Source organism: Coturnix japonica, chromosome 4, assembly GCF_001577835.2.
Source record: "Coturnix japonica isolate 7356 chromosome 4, Coturnix japonica 2.1, whole genome shotgun sequence".
NCBI lineage: Eukaryota > Metazoa > Chordata > Aves > Galliformes > Phasianidae > Coturnix > Coturnix japonica.
In genome coordinates, this window is record NC_029519.1 from 52636646 (window position 1) to 52662888 (window position 26243).

General features: G+C 39.4%; 1 protein-coding gene across 4 annotated transcripts in view; it reads left to right on the forward strand.

The window, feature by feature from the left end:
• The window catches only part of BMPR1B (bone morphogenetic protein receptor type 1B), a 183804-nt gene extending 158192 nt beyond the window's left edge, over window positions 1-25612 (forward strand). For 3 of the 4 annotated variants that reach the window (XM_032443976.1, XM_015862014.1, XM_015862015.2), the window contains 9 exons: window positions 3583-3685; window positions 4639-4741; window positions 10007-10103; window positions 10883-11021; window positions 15417-15609; window positions 16020-16317; window positions 18605-18780; window positions 20504-20634; window positions 22099-25612. In XM_032443976.1, the coding sequence (XP_032299867.1) occupies window positions 3583-3685; window positions 4639-4741; window positions 10007-10103; window positions 10883-11021; window positions 15417-15609; window positions 16020-16317; window positions 18605-18780; window positions 20504-20634; window positions 22099-22224 (1366 nt within the window). In that variant the 3' untranslated portion in view covers window positions 22225-25612. The remainder of the gene's footprint in view (window positions 1-3582; window positions 3686-4638; window positions 4742-10006; window positions 10104-10882; window positions 11022-15416; window positions 15610-16019; window positions 16318-18604; window positions 18781-20503; window positions 20635-22098) is intronic. The other variant, XR_004306886.1, reaches the window with a different exon arrangement.
• Window positions 25613-26243: the final 631 nt, after the last annotated feature.

The following is a 26243-nucleotide window of genomic DNA, read 5'->3' on the forward strand; positions in this document are numbered from 1 at the left end:
AACTTTGTCCTGTTGTGGGCTGTCTAATATGCTTTGTTATATCTGTATGTCTCTGCTTGCCTTTGGATTACCTGTGCAAATGTGAAAGTGCATCTGGCTCAACAAATGTGTAATGCTCTCCTTCACACATGGTTTCAAGTTACTTTCCTGATGCACAGCCACTAACTATATTATTTCTTCTGGAAAATTAGCTTGTACTGAGTAAATTTACAGGGGGCTTTGTGTTTTATGAATGATATCTAAAGACACTGTTTTGCTAAATTTGGCCTTCATCATCTTCCTTAAGTGAATGATATGACAAAGTAGGTGAAATAAATGCAGATGGAGAGTCAGCTAGCCAATTTAGGAATTAGGTCATTTCAGCCAATCTATAGAAATATATAGACTTCCCAGTTTCTGGAGATCATATATTCTAACAGTTTTAAATCATTTTTTTTAAAAACAACGCATAAGTTGCCATGTTCCCTAGGATGAAAATGGAAAGACAGTGTAGTTCTTTCTGATATCAAACCTGGGAGTATAATGGGGAGGAGGGGAAAGAATTGTAACACCCATATGGACTCAATTGCAAACCGAATTAAATGTAAGGACTCTTTTCACCAAGTTATTTGACCTATCTGCTTCTCATAGGCACCTAATCACATGAAAGAATGATGGTTGCTTTTCCAAGTTATATATTGCCATGCCTAGCTGTATCACTCATATAGAAAGCAGGACAGGAAATCTTCAGCAGTCAAGTTTTGGTAGCTAAGGTATTGCATCTTCTGTGAGAAATGGCTGTTGGCCAGTGGGGACATCTGTGTGAGCAGCTGCAGAACTGTTGGCCTCTGTTCCTCTCTTCTGACATTTAGTAAAGCTCTTGGTTAAGATCACCTCTTTCACTCAGGTAATCTGTAATTGTAGCAGCACCTTCTACATCAGCGCCTGCCAGTGTTTCTGCTACAAACTCCCTCTGTTTCCCTGGCGTTTGTCTTGGCTGTGAAAGTTCACTTTTGGCAAATGTGTGACATACCAAATCTGTGCTTATTAGCAATCATATCCAACTTGCGTTCAATTGCTCTCCTGCATCATACCTTAATAAGCCAATGCTTTAGTGGAGGAGGCTAGTGGATGTGTACGGGGTTGTACTCATCAGCATGAATTCCTTCTTTACACAACAGTCTCAGATTCTCAGAGTCAAATTAGGCAGAATTCTAATAGCACATATTAAAAAACAAATTGCTTGGAAATGGAGAATGTGTTTTTAATATTGCTTTGTATATGTCAGCAGTGTGCATGTGTTTCTATTTGTGCAGTCACCAAACTAAACATCAAATTAGAGATGGCACACAGCTGAATTGTTTCTAACTTGTTAGAATAAGGAAAGTTTGAGGCAGGTAAGTCAATAAACCAGCAGGGGTATGCTATGCCCTTTCCTTGCAATGCGCAGTTCATCTGACAGCCTGTGAACCAGGAGAAGAGCTCAGGGCATGAGGGTGGGTGTGAAAGACTTGATTCTTCTCAAAAGAGTCACCTCTACCTCTTTCCCAAATCTTCAATAAAGCAAAGAATTCCTACATTGTATGAACACTTCTTATTTTTTCTTATAGTTAGCATCAACTGGAACCAATATTTATTCTGCTCAGCATTTTTAGTTTTGTCGTGCTTTTCCCGCATTACTCCATTGTTCCCTGTAAAGAACATGTTTTACCCTTAGTGTTGGAGCTTTATAACTTTTACATTTTGCTCTATGTAGTGTAATATTGTTTGTCTTTTTAAATCTGGAGTAAAGTTTTCACCGGGACTGAAGTGCTTGAGGATCCCAAATTCAATTTTCTAAAATGAGCAAAGGATCGGAGTCCCATGGCAAGTCAGAAGAAATGAAATAAAATTGCTGACTTTTCCTGCTTCTTTTTTTCCCTTCTGCAAACAATTTGGCTTTTCCTTCTGCCGCTGTCCTTTGGTGAACAGAGAGTTTTGGTTCTTGCTGTGGATTGCTAGCTGAGGAGTTCTTTTTTTGTGTTTCACTGGATTGCAATTTATTGTTTTGTTGCTCTGTCCCCTGGGTTACACTTACTCATTACTTTGAATCAAAGGCACCATGCAAACAAATAAAATCTAATCTAATATAATATTCTACTCTAATGGATTCCTTACAGTCTCTCTTCTTGGCAATCCTATCGTTCCTATCTTAAGCTTCGGCAATGAAATCAAGGTGGTTGTTGCCCAGAAGGGCAGCTGTTTCCTTTGCCTTGCTCATATGTGCAATGTCAGAGAGGAGTAAAAGCCCTGGCTCTCTTTTCACTAAGAAAGCAATTTGTAACATGCAATTGGTTACTTTTCAAATCCAGAAGTCAATAACCAGTGATAGATTATTATTTGAAGTAATAAGCTTACAGTGGCTAGACCCTGCACCACTAATATAAAAATATGCCACCGCAAATGTTTGACATGATTCTTTCCAGCCAGCATGTCTGTCTGTCCTGTAGCTAATACTTACAAATGGTGTTTATCTTTTCCATGTGTAACAGCACCCTTTGAGTCCTACATCTTATTTTCTTTGCTCTCGCTGTTCTGTTAGACTTCCTTTCCTTCCAGTGGGAGCAAATCATTTGAAATTTTGTGGTGCTTAAATTTTCTAATCTCTTTTTCTTTTTATTTCCTTTTTTTAACTGAGTTTATTCTCCTCAGAAAAATACTTGCAGAGCCTAATAACCAATGTTATTTTCCTGTGAAAATAAAGGAATATTTTATGTGACATAAATGTCTTGGATTAAAGAATTCTTCCTTTATTTTTGGATCCTTTTCCTGCAAATCAGTCAACTCATTTCTCGCTTATGTTACATGTCCCCCATCAGTAATTAGAAATTAATGCATAGCAATCACAGTAAAATGAAGCCTCCCTTTTATGTCCTCTTCCCCCTTCCCACATCATGCAGGCATTTGACCTTCATCATGGAAGGACATTTATCACCACCATCTAGCCATCTGTTAGTATACTTATCTTCCATGGGATGCAATTGTGTAAATGGGAGTGTTTTGGATAACTTCAGGATTGTAACCTAAGTAAACAGCTATGAAGGGTGTTGATGATAACTCAAGGACTCACACACCACTGTTGCAGTTTGTAATACATCTAAAACAGGAATCACAAACCACTCTTAATAGTGTTTCACAGCGAGTATCTCAAAAATGTTTCTCTCTCCAGATCCCCACCATAGTGCATGTATCCTTGCCTTGTTCCCATGCACAACTGGCATTGCTGTTTGTATTTATGTAGGTTTCCAAAGCCTTCACACTTCAATGGCTGCTGGTGTTTACAGAGAATTAAGATGTTAGTGGGCTTTGTAGCTGTGAAACTTTGGATAGGTAAGGATGTCATGCTGTCAGCTGTCTTGTGCTGTTACTGCAGATTACATGGGTACCTGCCTTTTTCTACATGTGCAGTAGTGCTTCAGCCCTTCATGTTTTGTCATACTGGAAGGAAATATGTTGCTTTGGTAATAGCAGATTTTCCTTCCAATGAACAATGCTGAAGACTATATTTAGCAGCATGTTTTCCACTTCAGAACCTTGTACTGATTCATTCTTTTCAATCCTCAGCACTGATGGCTACTGCTTCACCATAATAGAAGAAGATGATTCCGGCGGACATTTGGTCACCAAAGGATGCCTAGGATTAGAGGGCTCAGACTTCCAGTGTCGCGTAAGAAAGTGTAGCCTGAGTATTACTTGGATTTTGATGGCTTTCAATTGAAGTGCAGTCAGCGGATATTAAAATGGCCATGTACTCAATTTCTGTTCATTTGGCAGAAAGTTGCTGAGGGGATTGCATTTATAGCCCAGAATGTTTGTGACGGTGATGTTATAGCTGTTCCTTTCAATAACTTAAGGTTTTGTTTTTAGCAGTGTTGCGTCTAGCAGCACCCCTGCATGGAAAAAGTTTGAGTTTAGAGAAATACAATTTAATTCTTTAAGTCCCAGAGTAAATTTAGTCACGATGCTGTTTTATGGACCTCAGCAACCTTTTTCTTACATGCAGTTCCAGTGTGCTTATTTATTTCCAGTGCTGAAAGTCTGATGATCACCTCTCTGAGAAAGTCTTGCAGCAGGAATTGCAGGAGTCTGGGCAGTAGAAGTTGACTCTGAAGTATTTGACTTCTACTGTTGTCCTTAAATTTTTTTACTTGAGTACAGGGACAATCTAGCCAGGGCTGCTTCAGAATCAATGGAAGGTGTTTTGCTCAGCTTTCCATGAGAGAAGCAGCAGCAGGTAAACAAGTCCATGCAGCAATTTAGAAATCCCTGTGTTAATCTGGCTAAACAATTTTTTATAATATACTAATTCATTTTATACTGCAACTCCATCTGATGCACACAGGAGACTTTCAGAGCTCTGTTTTGAGCTCTTAATGACAGTAGGTTCCTTCTGCAGCACTAAGGCATCAGTAGAAATGTCTGGGAGGGGAGTTAATCTCTTATTTATTTAGATGACTTGTTTTTTGGATACATTCAGTGGCACAATTCCTTATTCCACACATCCTGAAAATCTGTAATATTCTGCAAACCTGCTACCAAACATGTCAGTGTCAGAATGAGTGTGTCTGCTTACAACAATTCTGTTAATTACTTCGCTTTTTCTGAAATTGTGTATTTCAGGACACTCCTATTCCACACCAAAGAAGATCTATTGAATGTTGCACAGGACAAGATTACTGTAACAAATATCTTCACCCAACTCTGCCACCACTGAAAAATCGAGGTAAGGGGAAATACATCCAGGCCTAAACTGACCTTTTTTCTGCTATGCCCTTTGTGTCTCAGGAAGAAACAAAGCCATAACCAAAGCACACGCATCCAAGTGTACATGATTAGAGAGATGAGCCCCATTAAATCTGTGTCTGAATTTCTTGAAGTAGAGAGCAATGTCTTGACCCATGGTTGCAGGTTCCTTCTGTTATTTGTGTTGCTCCCATGCAATGAGCACTGGATGCATTATTTGCTCAATATTGCCACAGACTTGCTTGTTGTTAGTGGTTGTCCCAGAGACTGAGGTTGCATGTGGCAGGGGATAGCTTTCTCTGTGTGTGGTTTTAGCCTGATAATAAAATTGAATCCACTATCTGTTCATAACACACACACACATCTGGGACCAGATCTCTAGAGGTTAATCTAGCATTTCAAACTGACTGAAATCCATAAAGCATTTCTTTCTTAAGAACCTGGTAATCCGCTGAAGTGGATTTTCTACTTGAAAAATGTAACTCAAAATAGAATGAAAAGTGAAAACTCATGCAATTACTATTATTTTGTGTGTGTGCTGTTATTAATAACAAATGGAAGTGTTTTAACTTTAAGTAGATTCTGAGGCAAGCCTAGGTCAGGTTTAGGTTGGTTTGTTTTGATTAAATATTACTTTCTGAAAACTGGTAAAACTATTTTGGCTGGATATGGCAGATTCCATTTTAAAGAATGTGTTCCTGGGTGAAGTGTAACATTCTTCCTTCATAAACTCTTGGCATCAGCAACAATGGCCAAGATCTGTGGTGGTCAGCATGGAATTTAGTCTGTGCGAGTCTGTTCTAGGTTGCAGGAGAATTTGTAATCATGGCATTCTGAGTTGGCAATCCAAATGGGCAAACAGCAGCTACTTACACATAAATGCATGCCCAAAGAAAGCCTTCTTTCATGTAAGCCTTTCCCTTCACACCTATGAAACTCTGCACAGATGGGCTGCAGAGCCAGGCCTGTGGAGGGTGGTATGTAAATATTTCACTATTTACTAGCAAGCCATTAAGTCGGTGAAACCTCATAAAATTCCAACTTCCAACATGAGAGATATGTACTATTTTGTTATGTATATATAACAAATATATATGTATATTTGTTTTAAGAAGTTATTTGAACTGAGAGAAAAACTCAAAAGGAAGTCAGTAATTGTTCACACTTACTTAGTGTATCAATAAATATCATTACTGTTTGGAAGACGATTTCTTCCCTCTGCTGAGTTGATTCTGTGTTAAAGCTACTTAAAAGTACTGACTCAATGCCAAACATTAGGCATCTGCCTTATTAAGTTTTTAGATATTTGGCTGTGCTATCTGCTGCTTATACAGAAAACCGTAAAACAAGATTTTTATGGTGGCAGAAATTGTTTGGATCAACGTTGACTTTGCTGTGTTTGTACATGTGGTAAAAAATGCATCGCTTGGGCACTGTGGTGGCAGACCCATTAAACAGCAGATAGATTATTTGATGAAAGAATAATGTTATAGGGTTGGAACAAGATTCTAGCCATTTTACATTGCAAGATTTTATACTGACAAACAATAAGCAATGCATTTTTCAGTGTATTCTGAGGATTATTTTTTTTTTAGCTAAGTTTGTGCACTACCAGTGTCCTGACAGTGTATTCCAAGAGCTGCTTCTTTCCATGTGTCTGAGTGGGGCTGAAGCCAGCATCTTTATTAAAGTCATAAGCACATTTGTCATTCCTGGTGCCAGACCTGTTTTAATGTGCCGTGGCTGTATGCTAGTTTAAAAGCTCAGAGCAAAGTCTGGACTTAGAGGATCCTCAGAGCAGCTGTGTACAAATACTGAGTGCCCACTATTGCCGGTGTTCAGTGCTGTGCACTGTGATTATTATGTCAGTTGGAAACTTTTAGATTTGGCTATGATTGAATGAGAGCTGTGAGACTTGTACATTACATTTCTCATAAACTGGAAGTATGAAAAAGAGAAGATTAACCTAAAAACAAGCTTCTAGGAAGCTTCCTGACCTCCAGGATTCCACGACAAATATGTATGATACTTGGCATTTAAAAAGCAAACAGAAATTTGGCTTCTGAACTTACATCCAAGGTCATATCTCATGGGAAACAGAGCCTAGGGAGATTGTCCAGCTGTAGGTCAGAGGTTGTTGAACTGCAAATTAACCCGCACGCCAAGGTAACATCTCCAGAGAGGCAAGCAGCTTGTGTTTTGGAAGTGTTTTTCCAGACCTGGCATGTGCTGAAAGACAGTTTTACCCTCTCCTTGTGAGAAGAAAGGAGACCCATGCACATGAGGGTGGGAGCTCAAAGAGTTAGCATTGGTCAGACCAGGGCTTTTTTGAGCAAGGTGGAAGAAAGTAAGAGCCAAGCTTATGCTCATCTTGGTACAAAACCAGCAAGTTAAAATAGCCAAATGGTACCGCAAAATCCTTGTACCAGCTATGTATCTGTCTTATTGAGGAAATGAAAATCGTAACTGGTTCTGAAACAACACCTCTGCTTTAAACAATAAAAGATATTCCTGGAAATCCCTGTGAAAGTGCAGACTGAGACCAGTCGAAAGGAGAAATATATCTTTACTGATTTAAAGCCTGTATAAGCAGAAGTGGTGGTGCCACCGTGTCTGGCTCCCTGCCTGTAGAACTAGTGATGAATGGGCAAGGGAATGATTGGGGGAATGATGGGCTTGATGTGTGCACACAGTCTCCACGCCTCAGATTTCACTGCCATTTTTACTAGGATATTCTTAACATCGTGAACTGGAGGAAACAGGGAGGGAGGAGAGTCTTTGACACCGTGACTTCTCCTTTCAACCTGCTGTGTGGCGTTTTCACCGCACTCATCAGCATGGTCCTGCAGATGGCAAAGTGGGGTGAATGGGAGGGGGAGAAGGGAGAAAGCACATAAGAGCAACTGAGAAGCAGGCTGGTGTTACTGGAAGTCCTGCTTTTGTTACCACTTCTCCCTTTCTGTGCTGGTTATAACTGAAACCTGGACACATCCATGTTTTCTTACAACCTAAAAGTGTTTGTAAACATGCTGCATGCTAGACTTTGCTGTTAAGTGTGAGTCAAGGTATATGAGGAAGCCTCCCAAATTTACTATTTGTTTGTTTCGTGCTCCCCTCATTGGGCTCACAGTCATAGCTCACTGGTGCCTCCTTGGAAGCTGCTGCTTATTCTCATAACATCACTGCTTGGCATGTTGCAACTACCAAGGAACATAACAGTAAGAAGCACGGCACCAATCTTCTTAAAGAGCTAAGCAACACTTCCAGATGCCATCTGGCCTTGGGGAAAATACAGCCATGTTTGTTTTGCTGTCTGAATGGGAGCAGCCCATTAGCATCATTGGGCACAGTGTTTGAATCTTTTAAAATAATCACAATACAATTAAGATCTGTCATTTTAACATCCTTTTTCCAGATGTACATAATCAAATACACATAGTCAATGTAAACAGTATTGGCACATCTCAAGTTCTTGTAGTGCAACACTAGAGCTACGCAGGTCTGTGCCGATCCCTACTTAGCTTCTCCTCAGCTGATGCACTGCAACATCTTTAACTGTTACAAACCAAATAATTTAGAGAGAAGTGGCTGGCAGACCTAGGCTGCTCATGGAGCATGAAATAGAGCCTTCAGACCTCCTCAGCAGCCTGCATCATCGCAGGAGAGGGCTGGGTCCCCCCAGTGGGCTCTTGATTTCAGCTCCAGGCCAGGTAGAAATCTGCCACTACAGTGGGAATGACGGGCTCTGGTGTTTTCCTGATAGACATCAAGTCAGTGTCCCCTTTCAAAAGCATTGGCTGTGGCTTGAATGTTTACATTGTTAATGCTCCGGGTGCAGGTAATGGCAGGTTAAAACATGACCAGCGTGATCAAAAGGTGCACTGGGAGGTAATCTCTGTTTGTAGTAAAAAAAGGAAAGGGAAGGAATAGTTTGGGCACAAAAACAGAGGGAGAAATTGGATCTTTAAACTAAAAGAGCCTGACAGTAAGCCAAGAGTCCCTTAGGAATCTCCTTGTCTCATTACCCTTGTAAATCTGAAATGTAGTAGCACTATTCCAGGATGAGTCGATGAGGATAGAGTTCTTGCATTTTATTATGTGCTCGGCATTAGCGTGAGAGATGCAAGGTGGCATGGCTGGGAGAGCTTCAGGAACTATTATCCTCATTTGCAGTACTCTAGATAGCAACTTTAGGAGAACAGTTTGTGTTCGTACATGCTGATGTGTAATTTTGAGACTGGGGTGTTTAAAGGAAAAGCAGTGCCAGACAATCTTTGGTTTACAGCAGGGAAGCATGGATGAAGGTCAGTTTCACTTGCCTGAGTCAAGAATACAAATTTAGGGATTAACGATGCCCTTTAAAGCACAGTGTTAGTCTTCCATAAGAAGACTGACTGAAACGTCTTAGTAGTTTTCATGCAGTGGTGTTTCCTCAAGTTATTTGACATGGTTCATCTTCAAAGTCTTTTACAGAATAACTGCTTCAAGGAAGGATTTACCCCTCAGTATGGCATTTTCTGGCACACAGGGCTGCTATGGAATGAATGAGGAAAGAAATGCCCACTTAAGTGTTTAAACAGGATCAGAGGGGTGGATTATTCTGCAGTGCTGGAAATATGCCGACAAAGCCTTTAGTGGTTTGCCTTCTCAGGGGTTGGGTGGTCTACTCTTTTTCCCTACTAGGATAAACACAATTATTTATTTGTTACATTAACTGCGATCAGATGCCAGCGATTTAAGATACAGATTTAAGATCTTTTCATGTCCTCACTGATCACATAGGTTAAGATACAAAGCAACGAGTCCTGGTGTGATTTTCCTAATTGATTTCATTCAGAGTCAAACAGTGATTTGCAAATCCATGCTTTGACAGAGTAAGTACTTTATCAGCACCTGGGTTCCTGTGGGTGCTGGTTCTGCCCTGCTGGTGAGGCCCAATGAGGATGCGCACAAAACCCCAGTGAAATCCATAGGCATCGTGTTCAGAGCTGTAGTAGAATCACAGAGTCAGAATCACTGAATGATTTGGGATTGGAAGAGGCCTTAAAGACCATCTATCTCCAACCCCCCTGCTATGGGCAGGGACAGTCCAAAGCTCCATCTAGCCTGGATTTGCACCTCCAGGGATGGGGCATCCACAGCTTCATCAACCTTTTGTTCGGTGTGCATTTTTTCACACTGACTTTGTACCATCTCCCTTTCCAAATTTTCTCACTTTCCTCCTGCTGCTCTGTTTTATCTCCAGACTTTGCTGAAGGAAACATTCACCATAAGGCCCTGCTGATCTCGGTGACTGTCTGTAGTATACTTCTGGTGCTTATCATCATATTCTGCTACTTCAGGTAAATAAGGAGCACTTTATCAGCTCGTTAGCATTCTTCCTAACTTTTTTTCTTTTTGTGGACTCAAAATTTTGAAATATTTAAGATGAACCTCATGGGGAAAGAAAAAAAGAAAAAAGGAAAAAGATGTAATTTTATCATGTGAAAAGAATGTGTATTTTGTTCATGTTAATCACAGACATACCTCAGTGATGAATCCCATGTATTATCTTTCACCCAGCATCATAAGAAGCCTTTTGGTTTGAAGCACAGATTGCTCTTTAGTGAAGCTGAGAATGTCACAGGACAAAGTTTATACAGAAAAACAACAAAAGCCTAAGGCTTCTTAGTGTGTTTAAGTGATGAGAAACTGATCTTAAAAAAGAGGGAAATACAGGAATGAAAGTGTATCTAGAGTATTATCATAATCTACATACGTTCAAAACATTTTTTGCGTTTTTTAAATACTCCCGGGTCCCACAGCTGTTCCTTCTTTTACTTTTAAAAGACTGCAGTTGGTAAAATAAAAGCACATATTTATTTGGGCTGTGTTTTAAGGTGCTGAAAGAAAAGCATCTCCTAGCTTTGCAAGCTCATAGCATGCGGGGCACAGTCTTTGAGTTTTATACTTAAAAGTTTGATGCTGAAAACGGTTTGTTAGTAATAAAACTGAAAATATTGGTCTAAGAAGCCGAGGAAGCCATTTGTCTCTATATGAGGCTGATGTGGAGGATAACATTCTTTACTCTTTGTACCCCTGCTCACTACGTTGGAAGCTAACGTTGGTGTACAAACGGCAGGTATAAGCGGCAGGAAGCTAGGCCCCGCTACAGCATCGGGCTGGAGCAGGACGAGACCTACATTCCCCCTGGAGAGTCCCTGAAGGATCTGATCGAGCAGTCCCAGAGCTCAGGCAGCGGTTCCGGGCTCCCTCTCCTGGTAAGGAAACAACATTATCTGAATGTCAATTCACTAGGAAAAAATGAGTAAAAGGAGAAACAAAACGGTGCACAAGAAATGGTGTTGCTTTTAAATGTTTGAAAGGAGGCATTGTGTCTTTAAGTGTCTTTAAGGTTTGTCTTTTATTTATTATTATTATTTATTTTCTCCTAGAATTGACAAGGATTTAAGCTGACAAACCCCTGCATTAGAATCAAGTGAGGTTTTTTTGTCTTTTTTTTTTTCTTTTTTTTTTTTTTTTTTCTCCTCATGTATACTCAGCCAAAAATCTTAGTTGTTCTCTTTTGTTTTCTTTTTAATTCCTCTCTTAACTGAGAATACCACGAAGGAAATAGAGACCAACAGAGACCACAGAAATTTATCAGGATTTACCCCAGTGCAAATGACAGCGTTTAGCCTGCAGTCTTATTTTCTCACTTTTTATGTGCAACACACAATAGCTTTTCCAACACTGACACGTAGGCTTTATGTGAAAGAAATTGCAATTCATCGAGTGCGGAACCTTTTTATGTGCAGACTTCACTTTGCATTCAGAAGTCAAGAATGAATTATTTTACCTTGTACTGAGGTAATCTCAAAGGTTAAAGGCATGGGGATGGAGTGAGCTTTACCATTATTTCTGAACTGACTGCAGGATGACTGAACCCCCTCAGCTCACATGCCGAAAAGGCAATGCTTTACTTTCTGTAGCAAAACAATTCTGTTCAGCAGTCTGTGTTCTCAAGGGCCATTGTTGCTTTTTAGCACTGAAAGAACAGCACGAATTAGATTTTGTTTTCTTTCTTCAGAGATTATATGTCCCTAGTCTCTTCCAAACTGATTAGTTTGTAGCGGTCCTATTACTGGTGATGTTGCCCAATTTCCAAGTGCTGTCTATTGTTTATTTTTGCTCTCATGTCTTGTTTTCTAAACCTAAAATAGAAAAATAAATGGGAAACTTTATTTCCTTGAAATGAGGTGACAGGTTGAGTGGCTGGCTAAAAGTGGACACAGTTTGGTTGTGGATGTTCCATCCCTGGAGGTGTTCAAAGCCAGGTTGGATGGGCTCATTTTCTTTTGTTGAGGAAAAACTCCATCATTTACATTTAGGCTTTAGGAAAGCTCTGTCATGGAAAGGAATATATCATAGTTAATTTCAAGGATCATTCATAATGTTAGTTTCCAATTTATTTCGCTGTGAGGGATTCTTAATATTATTGGTTTGCTTTTTGTATGCCTTCCGCATCAAGGTCTTGCTCTGCACTTGTAACTACTCATTATAGTGGCAGAATTTGGGCTTGATGATTTTGAAGGTCTTTTCCAACCTAGTTGTTTCTATGGCTCTGTAAGAAATACTGCAATTAGAGCAAACACAAGGAACTTGGTCCTTTTTGTCTGAGAGGATGTGTTCCTAGCAGCCCACAAGGGTAGCAGGTGGCCTGGTCTATCTCGTAGCTGTTCACTGTGCAATACTTCATCCAAAGGATGCTCTTGGGACAAGAAAGCTGGAAAAACGCCTGGTTATGACAGTTCATGCTTTATGCCTTTCTCCATCTCAGGGAGCCTCAGCTGGTTGAAGGTGAAATCTCTGGTCTTACTGCTGTCCCTAGCTCTCTCTTTGCCTATGAAAACATATGCATCTTTCCTTGACTTTCCCTTTAAATCGTCATTTTCTGTGGAAGAGAAGAAAAATGAGAGCTACAGTGAAACTTGCCCGTAATAATAAATGTTCCCAGACTACAGCTACAACCACTACATGTTTGCTGGAAGTACACAGCTTAGTACCTCTGGGTCCATGCCTGAAACAAACAGATAGGAAGTGCCTGGCAATAATGCTCTAGACTACATTGTGGAATAATTTGTTTTCAGCTGCTTTATTTTTTTATTCAAGGAATGAAACATCCAAGGCTATTATTTCAGGAACATAACGCTCACATTTATTTCAAAATGTAAGTTTATGATAAACAGTATTGTCTTCCTCCTGTGCAGAAAATTTATTCCAACGAGTACAGCTATTACATCAAAAACGAGCATTAACCAAGATTTTATCTAGATTTTGACATTCAGCAAGCATTTTTTTTTTTCCTGCGCTGTTTGACAGAAAAGTTTGCTGCAGGTCAAATGCTGTCAATCAAATTTTAAACCAAGAAAAAGTACAGCAAATTGTAACTAAAAAGCTTTGAGCCAATAAGTTGAGGTACAATCAAGTCTGTGTGACCATGCAGAACCCCACTGCCCGACACAAGGTGTTTATGCAAAGCTAATGCCCCAGTGAATCCACGTTCAAAACCAGGGAAGGAGGTAAAATGTTGAGTACATAAATGAGAGGGAAATTTTTCAGTGTTACATGTGAACAGCTTTCAGAATTCAGAGTTCCCTGTCTGCCTTTCCGTGTATGGTTTTCTCTTATTTCTCTTCCAAAGTATTTTGATTTTTCAGTAGACTGCACCCCAGCCTTAGGAATGAACCCCTATGTCCAAAATGCTGAAATTACAAAAGGTTTGCTTGTCTGAATTTTAGTCTGCATTAGATGGAGACATTTAGCTGGAGATCAGAAAAGCAGAATACAGAAGTTATAAATAGTTGGCAGTTGGATCGACTGCAGTCAAAGAAAGGAAACAGTGGGACAGTTTTGATTAACTGCTTTGTTCTAAAAATCATAATCAGATTCAAGAAAGGGCTAAATTCCTTAAAATAATATAAATTATTCACAGTAATCATCTGACTCGTTCTAGCAAAAGCAAACCAAGTTAAGGCCATCACATAGTATTCTGCCGCCTGAAAACCCATAACAGAAATGTGTTTTTCATTTTCTTAATGTAATATAACAAGGAACTTTTCATCATTAAGTATTGTAATTTCATGTGCTTTATGATGCCATTACATATATTTGCACAAATTGAGTTATTTGGTATAACAGCATTATTGTTCAGGATGCATTTTTAAAATGGGCGGATTAGAAAGCAACAATGCTAAAATGACATTACAAAATGCTAAAGAAAAATTCCAATGTAATGTAACTATTGTTCAATCACTACATAAGGGCATAACGGAGAATAAATCAATTTTAAAAATTCAGTCTGATCTCTGTTTTTGTTTTTCACTGATGTTAATAAAAAAGAATGGCATTGCAGCCACCATCTTGGAACCCTAATTACAAATTGCAGGGCTGAAAAAATGGGATTGCGTGTAAATTGAAACAGAAGAAAGCTGGAACTTTTGAAATAGCTTTGCAAAAAATGTCATTCTATATTTTTCTTTTTTAAATTGTCTAACATGAAACCAGTAATTTATTTACAAAACAAATGGCAATAAAACTTATTTAATACCTTTTCAATTCATCTTAGGACATGAGTTCATGCTTCAGGAGGACTGTGGTAGTCCTGCTTTGTGTTACCAAACTGAAAGTTTCAATGGTCATTCCAGGGACAGCAAAGGAAGCAATTGATTTTAAAACCAGAGTTTGATCATTTTTGTCAGCCAGGGTTGCAGAATTTTTTTGGATTACAATTTTATAGAGATTCAGACTGTGCAGACTTGTTGCAGTAAGCTTCTCAGGAATTTTGTATGGGTGGAAGCAAAACCTAGAGACTTCAAGATGACACTTATCCAGATTTTACCAATAGCCTGGACCAGATGAAACACCCTAGAATAAAATAAAATTGCAAAATCTTGTAAAATCCTACAAAACCAAAAACTGTTGGCTGTGGTGAAATCTTAATGTCCTGTTACACTAAGGTGAGGCTGGTCAATGAACACCAGTGGGTTGTGTTGCAGCATCTACTTTAAGTTTTCTTCTTTGAGCTTGTAGAAGTACATGACCTTCAGACATGTTCAGACAGTCTCCGTTTGTCCAAGACTCTTTGTCATCATAAATGTTTGTTAAATGTAGAATCAGCCTATCTACCATGCATAGTTCATTGTTACGTGATGTGTACCTCTGCAAAGTTGCTAAATAGATGCGTTGACCTTCTGCTTTCATTTCTACGTTGGTTCCTAGTAAAATTTATGTAGGCATTTGAATCCTAACTGGGTAAGTATTGGCCAAGGTTCCTAATAGCTAATTAATATTTTGAAATTATTAGTCATAGGATTTTCAAGGAAGGTCATAAAAAGCTGCTCACAGTAATTGTGTTGAACTTGAGTCTGTCTCAAAGGTGTTGAGTAGGTAAGCCTTTGTAAATGAGATAGAAAGGCTTCTTCTCAGGGACAGGAATGGCCTCACTAGTGCTATCCCTTGGGGCAAAAAGAGGAGCATCCATATGGCAAAGTTTTGTTGAAATCTGTTTTGCAACTGCTGCGTATTCTGCTGTTCAGAGAGAAGACGAAGGATTGAGATGAATGCAGAAAATTTTTGCAGAGAGAGTTCTCACTGCGAGTCTTGGCATTTTACAGGTTCAAAGGACCATAGCAAAACAGATTCAGATGGTAAAACAGATTGGAAAAGGTCGCTATGGGGAAGTCTGGATGGGAAAGTGGCGTGGTGAAAAGGTAGCTGTCAAAGTGTTTTTTACCACGGAGGAGGCCAGCTGGTTCAGAGAAACAGAAATCTACCAAACTGTCCTGATGAGGCATGAAAATATTCTCGGTGAGTGAAATTAAAGATCATCATTTAATAGCGATGGCTTTCTTAAGTTTAATCGCTTTATACTCATCATTGCCTGATGCCCTTTCTTATGTGCTTTGTTGCCTGCTGTGCTCTGCAGTTAGTCACCCTGCACTTTTGAAAAGAAAAAAGCATGAAAGATTAGTATGCAGGTTAAAAATAATGGGGAAATGGCTATTGCTCAAAAATCACACATCTGGTTCTGCCACCTGTGTTCAAGTATCTAAGCTTTCTGAAAACATGTAAAAAGCTAAAGGTAAGGCATAGCTGCATATAAGAAACATAAAAGAAATTGTTATTAAAATAAAAAAATATGGATGTGGCTGACAGTTCAGACTCATAAGCAGTCAGAAACTCCTTGAGAAGCATTAACCTGCTATTGCTTTTTTCAGGATTTATTGCGGCAGACATTAAAGGCACAGGCTCTTGGACCCAACTTTATCTCATCACTGACTATCATGAAAATGGCTCCCTTTATGATTACCTAAAATCCACCACCCTGGACACAAAAGGCATGCTAAAACTGGCTTACACCTCTGTTAGTGGCTTGTGCCATCTACATACAGAGATCTTCAGCACCCAAGGCAAACCGGCTATTGCCCACCGTGATCTAAAAAGTAAGAACATCCTGGTGAAAAAGAACGGAACCTGCTGTATAGCAGATTTGGGCTTGGCTGTTAAATTTATTAGGTGAGTAGAGCTAAGCAGGCTGAGGGAAGGTTGGGTAAGAGCCGTATGCTGGTTGTGTTGTATGCATGAGTCTGCATGTGGGAGCAAGCACCTGCATCACCTTCATGCAGTGCTCACCTGTATGTGAGATACAGCTGCCTGTGTGGATGTTGCATAAACACATACTCCAGGTGTAGAAATGGTTGCTTCCCAGTAATTGAGCACATCCATTGCATTTGTATAAGCATTCAGTTTTCATCACTGACTGCTTAGTATCAACCTGCATATTACTGCCCTGTGCTAAAAGGACTTGGCACAGACAGGTTGAATTTGCATCAGTAAAGTTGTCACTGAAGCTTTCAGCTTGTCTAATAACTAAATAATTCATTCATAAATTATATAGAATAATGCTAATCATTTGCACATGTTGCTAATTGGGATTTATTGAAAAGCACCCCATTTGGGCTGTGTTTTGTTTCATTTCCAACAAATCAAATTGCTAAAGTACAGATTTGATTTTTGAAATGGCTTTTAAATTTGATTTTTAAAAATGGTTATGTGTTTAAACAACTTAGAAGGAGCAGACCAGTAAGACTTGCTTGCTCCTGGGATTTATAAAGAAGTCATTGCTCTCTGACAGCTGCTTGCTCCGCTCACAAGGAGCCTGAGCTCAGTGCTGGTCCCAATGGAGATGTGTGTTACGAATGCTCTGATTTTTCCAAGCACAGAAATGTGGCTGTAGACTGAAGTTTTCCATTTCAGAGGTCAGCTTTGAAACTGTGGACTCCCTTAAGTATGTATGTATAAAAAAATCTCAACTGAAACTGAAACTGAACTGAAATTAATTCAGAGTGTAAGAAAAGATGGTTTAATGTGCCCTTCTCACTAGCGACTTATCTGCCAGCTTTCTTGGTGAGGCCTTTTCTTTATGAAGCTGACATTTCTGTAGGAGATGAGAAAGGAACAATTTTACTTTGGGGAGCAGGGGCCTGGAAAACAATAAGTAAGGAAATACCCTGTTCTCTGTAAAAGTTTCAGGGAAGAAATTCAACATTTATAAGCATGCTTTACCTGACAGATACAGGGCAGCATACTGCTTAGGTCTGAACTGAGAACTGGGAGGGACCAAGTGTCTCTATGAAAGGTGAAATATGTAACTCTCATTATCTGAATGGAATTTACTTTGCATAGCTTGTTTTCATAAAGAATCCTTCCTTAGACAGCATTTACCAGAAAAAAAAAAATGGTTGAGAGGGATATGTCGCACTGAAGAGTTTAGTAAAGCTTTTTTCATTTCTCATTTTATTCAAAATCAGGTGAGATAGTGCAGGTCACTAGATTTATGTCAGTTCTTGGGGGAAGGGGGGAAAGGACACAAATGCAACCACCATATGTATGATTTAATGGCTGTGTTGGTGACTGGTTGTATCTTAGGTCTGGCTTTTATGTGTAATTTTCATACTTGTAGGTAAAGAAAATTACAGTTGCATGATTATTCTCTGAGCTTTTATTTTATCCGTCACATTTAAAAGATTCAAGTTTTGAAGGTGAGGAAAGGGAAACAGACCTTTCTAAAGAAGCCTCAGTGTATGCATGATGCTAAACTTTTGAACACTTTAATTTTGCTACAGTCGAATCTTAAGTAATAATGAAAAATAAAAATCCAGTCACACATTTACTGGGTGTTTGCTTCCTGTTAGAAACACATTGTCTCTTCTGGTCGGTATGTGAGATGTGACGCCTTTGATTAGATTTTTTTACACATTTCCATCTGTGTGTTTGTACTCTGTGATGTGTAGAGGCTGAGAGAGATCAAACATAATGCATGCACAAAACACAGACTCTTCTTCATTGCAGACCTGATTTGCTATAGCTAAATGATAATGCTGGAGCTATTTAGTGTCCTCCAATAATTACTAAGACTAAAGCATTATGTGGTGGAGTACGTTAAGAAAATAGCATTTAATGAAGATTTGATTGTTATCACGAGCATTAGAGTTCAGTCTAATGCTAATGAAATTTCGAAAATGTTACAGCATCCCTGTTGAGTCTTATCTCCATTGTGGTTCTGCATTTGGATGCTTAATACTGCCTCAGGCAAGTCAGCCTTTTAGGAAGAGTTGTGTTCACACTAAGAGGCTTTCTTTGTAAGAATTGTTCCATTAAGATTATGGACTACTTTTGACCTTGTTTGAGAGTGGATGTGGTCTGAATTTACTACTTCTCCCTTCTCAGTCGCTTTCTTTTCAATCTGCTTTTATTGCATGTTTGATGCCTTTTTTTTTTTTTTTACTTCTCTTTATTTTAGTGATACAAATGAGGTAGACATCCCTCCAAACACCCGCGTAGGAACAAAACGCTATATGCCTCCCGAGGTGCTGGATGAAAGCTTGAACAGAAATCACTTTCAGTCATACATCATGGCTGATATGTACAGCTTTGGACTCATCCTCTGGGAGATAGCCAGAAGATGTGTGTCAGGAGGTAAATGACAATCATACCTTTTTGATAGTTAGAAATTTGCTTTTAATTGTGTCAGTGAATGCAATGTTTTGATTATAAGCCCTAATCTTCCATTACGTCCCTTTCCCTTGTTATTATTATTCACATAATAAATACGTGGATAAACCATGCATGTAATTCTCTTAATTTATCTTTTCTAGTTGAAACTTACTTTAAAGCATCCGTCAATGCTATTGCAACAGCAAAGATTTATACTGTTTTTTAGTGGCTTGTTTGAAGGTAGCAGATGCTTGCACTGCGGAAGGAGTTTGGGACTAATCTTGGTGCTTTTTCTAAAGACAACACATTTTTACTGAACTGGAGGCATTCAGCTATTTTAGCATTAATCTTGGTGCTTTTCTAAAAGACAACACATTTTTGCTGAACTGGAGGCATTCAGCTATTTTAGAAGAAAGAATGTAGTGAATTTTTCTTCTTGTCAGAGTTAAATATAAGAAGAAAGATAAACGATTCAGGAGGATGCAGCAATGCTATTTAAAATAAATAATCTATGTACAAGACAAGTTTAAAGGAAAGAGCAGGAGGAAGAGGCACTTATTACATCATTTGTTGTACCAGTTTTGCCTCAGTTCCTTCTGGTATTGGGCATTCAAGCATGAGGAGAGTGATGATGAAGCAATGCAGCCAGCTGCAGCTTTAGGGTGAAGAACCCTTCTTGTCTGCGTAGGCCATGTGTGCTTTCTGCACATATTGTTCGATGTAGTACAGAAATGATGGCTGTTATTACCTCTGTTTTGCCACTGAGGAGAGTTAAATGCAGAGGAATGACTTGGCAGCAGTTACACACCAGATTGGTGGCAAGTAAAGAGCAGAGCACATCTCTTGGGTCTGTGTTACCTTCGCCAGGCTTTATTGATTTTTAAAGCCTCGCAGTGTGCTGAATGCTTGCTGTGGGCTCACCTGAGAGGAGCTGAATTACACTGGTGAGCAACATGATCCCTGTGTGTGTACACTGGTAAAGTAAATTGCAATGATGTTGCGTACAGTCTGTAATGTTATTGTCATCACTGCTGTGCAGAAAGAATGCCTTGCCATTTCCCAAAAAAGAAGGTATTTAATATATGCCAGATCCACTGATATGAGGTAAACCTAATTCAGAGTTCATTAGCTGCATAATTGGCTCTGATAGGAACTCATTGCTGAGAAATAATTCTTTCTTATCATGACTTATTGGAGCTTGCTAGACTGGACAACAGTGATGGAAACTGTCTCACTTGGCAAGTAGCTAATGATTATGTTGGAGCTTGACTGTAACATGAGCTTTCAGGGCAATGAAGTTCTTCATACAAGTGTATTTAATTGTTAAACATTAAAGGTATTTTCTCAGCAAATTGTGCTTGTGCTATTGTTGCTGTAACTGAGAAAATCCAGTTCAGAAGAGGGAATGGCTGGGATTAGAGGGAGCAGTGGATGAGAAATGGATATGGAGTGTTGGATGTGCATGTCCCACTGCCCTATCCCAGATAGGAATGGCAAGGGTTAATAAAATAAGCTTGATACCATGAGCTAGCACTTCCTTCATTGCAATGAATTCATGAAACTCATGCAGGAAAGGCCAAAATAGAATGAGAGTAAGACAAAGTGGACAAAGTGTAGTGCACGGCAGAGGGCAGCACTATGTGGTCAACAAGGGGCGAGTGGGAAATGTCTTCTGCAATGATGTGCCACTGCTGGTTTCTTTCAGGAATAGTGGAAGAATACCAGCTCCCATATCATGACCTTGTGCCCAGTGACCCCTCCTATGAGGACATGCGGGAGATTGTGTGCATCAAAAGACTACGTCCTTCATTCCCCAACAGATGGAGCAGCGATGAGGTACCATCCCTTAAAACACAGCTTTGCTGCTTTACAGGGCATGGGTTCAAATTCCTAATATTTTTAGTCTGAATGAGTGAGATTGACCTAGTTCTGTGTCATTTCGAGTAAGGAGGAACTTCACTGCTGCTGCAGCCAGGCCTAGGAAGGAAAGTAATGTTCTCAGAGATGCCCATGAATCTGCAGGTGTTGAAAGACCCATGAGCTGCTGCCTGTCTACCAGATCACCAGTTTGCCATCTGTATGTGGACCTTTCTAGTCTCTGTATTCATCTACTGCTCATTTTGATTTCTCTTCCCAGAATCATAGAATCATAGAAGGAGCTCTGAGGTATGGTTTAGTGGTTTGCTGTAGCTATGGTAATGGGAGAACAGTTGGACTACATGATCTTGTAGGTCCCTTCCAACCTTGTGATTCTGCGGTTCTTCCCAGCATTAATAACAATTCAGTGGCTAACCAAACATTGTGAAAGATAGATTATTCCCTGGTGCTGAGTGCATTGATGGTGTACGTTGTGTACTGACTGCAACTTCAGTGGGTACTGGTACAAGGAATATGATTCCTACAATTCTATGTTAAAAGAAAAAAAAAGATCAAATTTCTTCTATCTAGTCAAACTCAAGTGAGCATACAGCTTTTCTGTGATCACAGGTGTACAGTCCTGGAAACCTGATTTTAGCATGATTTTACTTTAGCATAAGTGCATGATATTGTATTTCATACTTAAGGTATTAATATGCAGTGCTAGCACTACATCCAGGCTGCACAGAAAAGCAGCACTTCTTTGCATTGTAGTAAGGAGGTCTACTGATGCAGCCTTTCAGAAGAGATGTAGGACTCAGAGAGTTCTTTCCAGAGTCAAATCTGGATGTAAGGGGACTGGAGAAGAACCTGAACAGTCCCCACCAAGAGTCTGTAATGAAGCAACATTGTGCTGGTGGAATCAGAGACAAACTGTTGATGTACCAAGCTTGCTGACTACAAAAGCAATTCTATGGAGGGCTCATTAATCACATTAATTGGTACAGCTTTGTGCTATAAAATCTCCTACAGTCCCAGAAGACAGCTGTCATTTGGGAACAGCACCCTTTAGATGAATGTTTGGAAGGCAGATGAACATTTGAGATTCTGCAAGTTGTGAATAATTTGGAAATGTGAGGGAAAAGTTAAACAGCCTCTCTGGGTGACTTGTGCCACAACCTGTGGGAAGGTGTGCCCAGGAGCTTCATGGCAGCTGCTGAGCCTTCAGGAAGGGTGGTCACATCAGAGGGAACATGTTTGGTATCTATCTCTAGGAAGGCTTTTGTGCTTTCGGAAGGAGGTGCTAGGTGTAGAGCAAGGCTATGTGGTCCTTTTGAAAGCCAGCATCTATGTCTGTTGGCTGCCATAGAAAATACTTCCTTTTTGTTGGCCACCAGCTGCAGTCTCATCTTCCACTGATTTCCCTTCCATTTTCCCTCACAGTGCCTGCGGCAGATGGGAAAGCTCATGATGGAGTGCTGGGCCCATAACCCTGCGTCCCGGCTCACAGCCCTACGAGTCAAGAAAACACTTGCCAAAATGTCAGAGTCGCAGGACATTAAGCTCTGATGGAGCAAAAACAGCTCTTTCTCATGAAGACCCATGGAAACAGACTTTCTCTTGCAGGCAGAAGTCATGGAGAGGTGCTGATAAGTACCCTGAGTGCAGTCATATTTAAGAACAACTGTTTGACAGCTTCGAGGAGACTGTTCTTGACAAGATCAGCTGAATTTTGGCAATGCAAGGTTGGGAGAGGCTTATCTGCCCTTGTTTACACAGGGATATACAGTTTTAGTAACTGGTTTAAGGTTATGCATGTTGCTTTCCATGAAAGCCACTTATTATTTTATTATTATTGTTATTATTATTATTTTGATTGTTTTAAAAGATAACGCTTTAAATTTTATGAAGACAAAACCTTTGGTTAGAAGTTAAAAAGATGTATATTGTTACATTAAAAAGAAAAAAAGGATGAAACTGTGCTGATGATGTAAGCAAAGCGACGTTCTCATTTATAATGAAACTCTTGCACTCCAGCATTTAGAAAAAGAGGGTCTGAGCAGCTCAGGGAAGCTGCTGTGGAATCACCTTGAAAGCCACCTCCCACAGCCTGGTGCATGTTGGGGGATTGTCCTGGTGCAGAGACTGATTATGTCCCTACTGTCATAGAGGCGGAAGGCAGAATTCTTGCGAGTGCCTGCCCCTGTGGAGGTTGCATCTCATTTAGGACCACCCGAAGCCATTTGGACACAGCTCCAACACAGTGCTTGGACACCTCATGGCAGCTGTCATCTCAGTGAGGGGCTCATTCTTAGCGTTCATCCTAAAGCTCTTCTTCAATCCTGGCATCACCAGGCACCAGCTGGAATGCTGCAGCAGGTATACATGTAAGACCATGCTTTTAGGGCTCCACACATTGATGAGCATTTTGACATGAAGTTATTACTATTTTTTATGGCTTTTCAGCAGCCTTGAAGCCTTCACACTAGAGACAGTTTCCACCACCGAACTGGGACTGCATAGCATCTCAATGGTAAGAGTTTTTTAGAAGAGAAGAGCCTCAGGAAACACAGTTCTCTTCCTCCCTCCTACAGCTGCAGCAGTTATTGCAATGTAAAAACTGAAGAGGAAGTGAAAGGCAACAGGACAAAAACATTTTCCCTGTCAAGTATTTTTCTATGGAAAGGTCTCTGTTCTTCATCAGATTATCAAAACTGAGCTGTATGGGAGCTCCTATTTTACACTTTTTTTTTTTTTTTAATTATTATTTTTTTAAATTTTTTTTGCCCTCTCGTGTCTTGTTTCAGGTGGTAGTGTTCAGTTTAATTTTGGAATAGATCCTTACAAATAGTGCCTTGATTATGCTAAAATGATTTCAGAAGTGAAATAATTGCCATGTTGGATTTATCCTTAGCATTCATGTAATGCTACTTTTTTTTTTTTTTTTTCCATTTTTGGACAAAACTGATTTATTTGTAGGTAAATATAATTGGGGTTTAGCTTCAAGGATCCCCGAAGGTATTTCTAGTTTGAAAAATTACCATTTAATTCTTTCAAGCTAATGGAGAAAAATGTGTGAGGTTCAAGAGAAACAACGAGAGCTCCATGATTATAGGTGTTAAAGTTTAATCAGAGGATTTTAATTAATTAGAGTGGGTTTTCTATTTTTTTTTTTTTTCTTTGCAGTTTCCCTGGTTGTACCCAAAAATACCAGGCAACACAAAAAGTAAATCTCTGCAAATTAACAGTAAGACAAATCCAGCCCCAGAGGGGGAATGCTGGTTTCCACAGTCTTTAATAAATAGAATACTTGCATCAGTGAGGCCTGAGTTTGCTGCTCTCTTTGAGTGCCTTTATTTGAAGGTTTGTGGACAAATAAAAATCTGCCTTTTTGTTTTAGAGACTTGACTCATAGGGTTTCCACATGAATTCATTTTACCTTTTGCCTTTTTGCCCTTTGCCTTATGAAACAAACCCAATCCCAAAGGGGCTTGGATTTCTTTGCCCTGACAAAAAGAATGGGAAATGCTAATGGCTGGGGTTGGTTGTGCTATGGCTGGTGAGGGGATAAAGTGCCTGGAAACAGGGATATTGTTCTGATTTTCATAGCAGTAGGTGGTGGACTTGGTTGGTCCCACACATGGCACCTGCAAGTCCAGTCCTTGCAGTAAGCAGTCACACAGCAGGAAGCCTCTCTCCTGCTCTGTTGTGTTTTCCTCAAATACTTTTTATTTTTTATTTTTATTTTTAACTTTAATGATGATTTATTTCCCCAAAAGTGTTTTGGAGGGGTTTTGCTGGCTGCTGCTTCCTGCCAATGGTTTGCTGGACAGAGTGGCTCTCCCAAGATGTGCTATCTGTGTGCTGTGAAAGCGTGCTTGTTCTCAGAACAAGTCGTATTTTTTCAGTCCAGAAGAAATCTGAGATACTGGTTGATAGGTGACATAAAGTGTCTATGTTAAGTGTTCAAGTTGATGTTTAGGGCTTTATATATATATATGTATGTATATATATATATATTCAGCTGGGTGTCTGGAATAACTCCAGTATGTGGATTAAGAGTAAAATATTATGGATGGTAAAGCACTAAATAAAACATAATATTTATTTATGAAAATGCATAACTGACAAATCACTGCAACGGTGCTATTTAGGAAAATAAATATATATATATATATGTGTGTGTGTATATATAAATGAGGAGACACACACCTGAGAAAGCAGAGGGTCTGCGTTTATGTGAGTAACTGCTCATTTTCTTCTTAGACCCAAAAGGCTGGACTTTCCCCCTCAAATGTCCTACCCACTATAATCAACGACACTATAAAGTTGTATTCGTACAACATGAAAATGGCTTAAGGCAAGCTTGGAAATCATTTCTTTTAGCACAGTGACATTTCAGTTGCTGGTTGCAAGGCTGACTTTATGCAGTACTCCAAATGAAGTTATCACAGTTTTAAGGTGCCCAGTGACACGCATTAGTGCATTATTTTACCATTTGTAGACTTTTAATGGCACTTCCAGATTTGGTAGTTTCACAGTGTGCACTGATTTGGTCTTGGAAGCTGGTGGTAAAATTAATTGGGGTTTTAATGGCCTTGGGTTTGGTAATCCAGTTTTCTAATGGGGAAAGTTTAGTTTAGTGACTTACTGGCATAGACAAGATGGCACAGGGAGATGAGGAAAGAAAGATACAACAAAGAGGAAGAGAGAGATGCCATCTAGCAACCGCCATCCTTTCTCTAGCACAGAGTTATTTCTATTAAAGAAAAGGTTGATGATGTAAAGACTAAGAAACTAATTTGTGTTCTTTTTTGAGAACCAGTGCCTTATTAAACCTGTAAATACTGTAATTAGAAAACCTGGGGAACACACTGTTCTGTTGTATTTGTTCAAATTGTATATGGATGTTTTAATGTTCCCTGAAATAAAATCGTTTCCATCTCCCCATGAAAGAGATTGCTTTTATTTCTATTTACTTTTCATGCCTTTGAAAAACACTACCACACTACCTTTGGGTTTCGTTTCACTGGTTAGATTGTTTAGATGTTTTATTTATTTATTTATATAAGATTTTTCCATCCGAGCAGAGAAGTCAGCAGTTAAGATGTTGTATGTATATGTTTCCATTGGCTTTTAAAATAAATAAATAAAAATGCATCTCTCCTTTTGCAACCTAGTGAAGAGAGAAATAAATAGTAATTAAAAGTGTTATCATTAATAGAGCAGTCACTTGTGCTTTGTGGCTGATTATGGAAATTTATAGAAAGTTGGCATTTGAATAATTTTATGTGAGCCTCCCCCCTCCCCCCCATCCACACTTCCCCCAGTGTTTTTATTAATTATGTCTACTATTTTTAATAGAATGAGGTTGCAGAATGTAATTGTGCACAGGCTTGGTTTCCCAGCCCAGTGGTTCAGCAAAATAAAAAATACAAGTTGCAGCTTCCATCTCCTGCATCAGCTAAAACAGAGAAAAGCTTTGTGCTTAGAGACATCAGATTGTATGTAGCTATACATTCAGATAGAAATTTGTATACATATTTATGTTGTGAGCTGCCTTCTCACTCTGCACTACCATGTTTCAG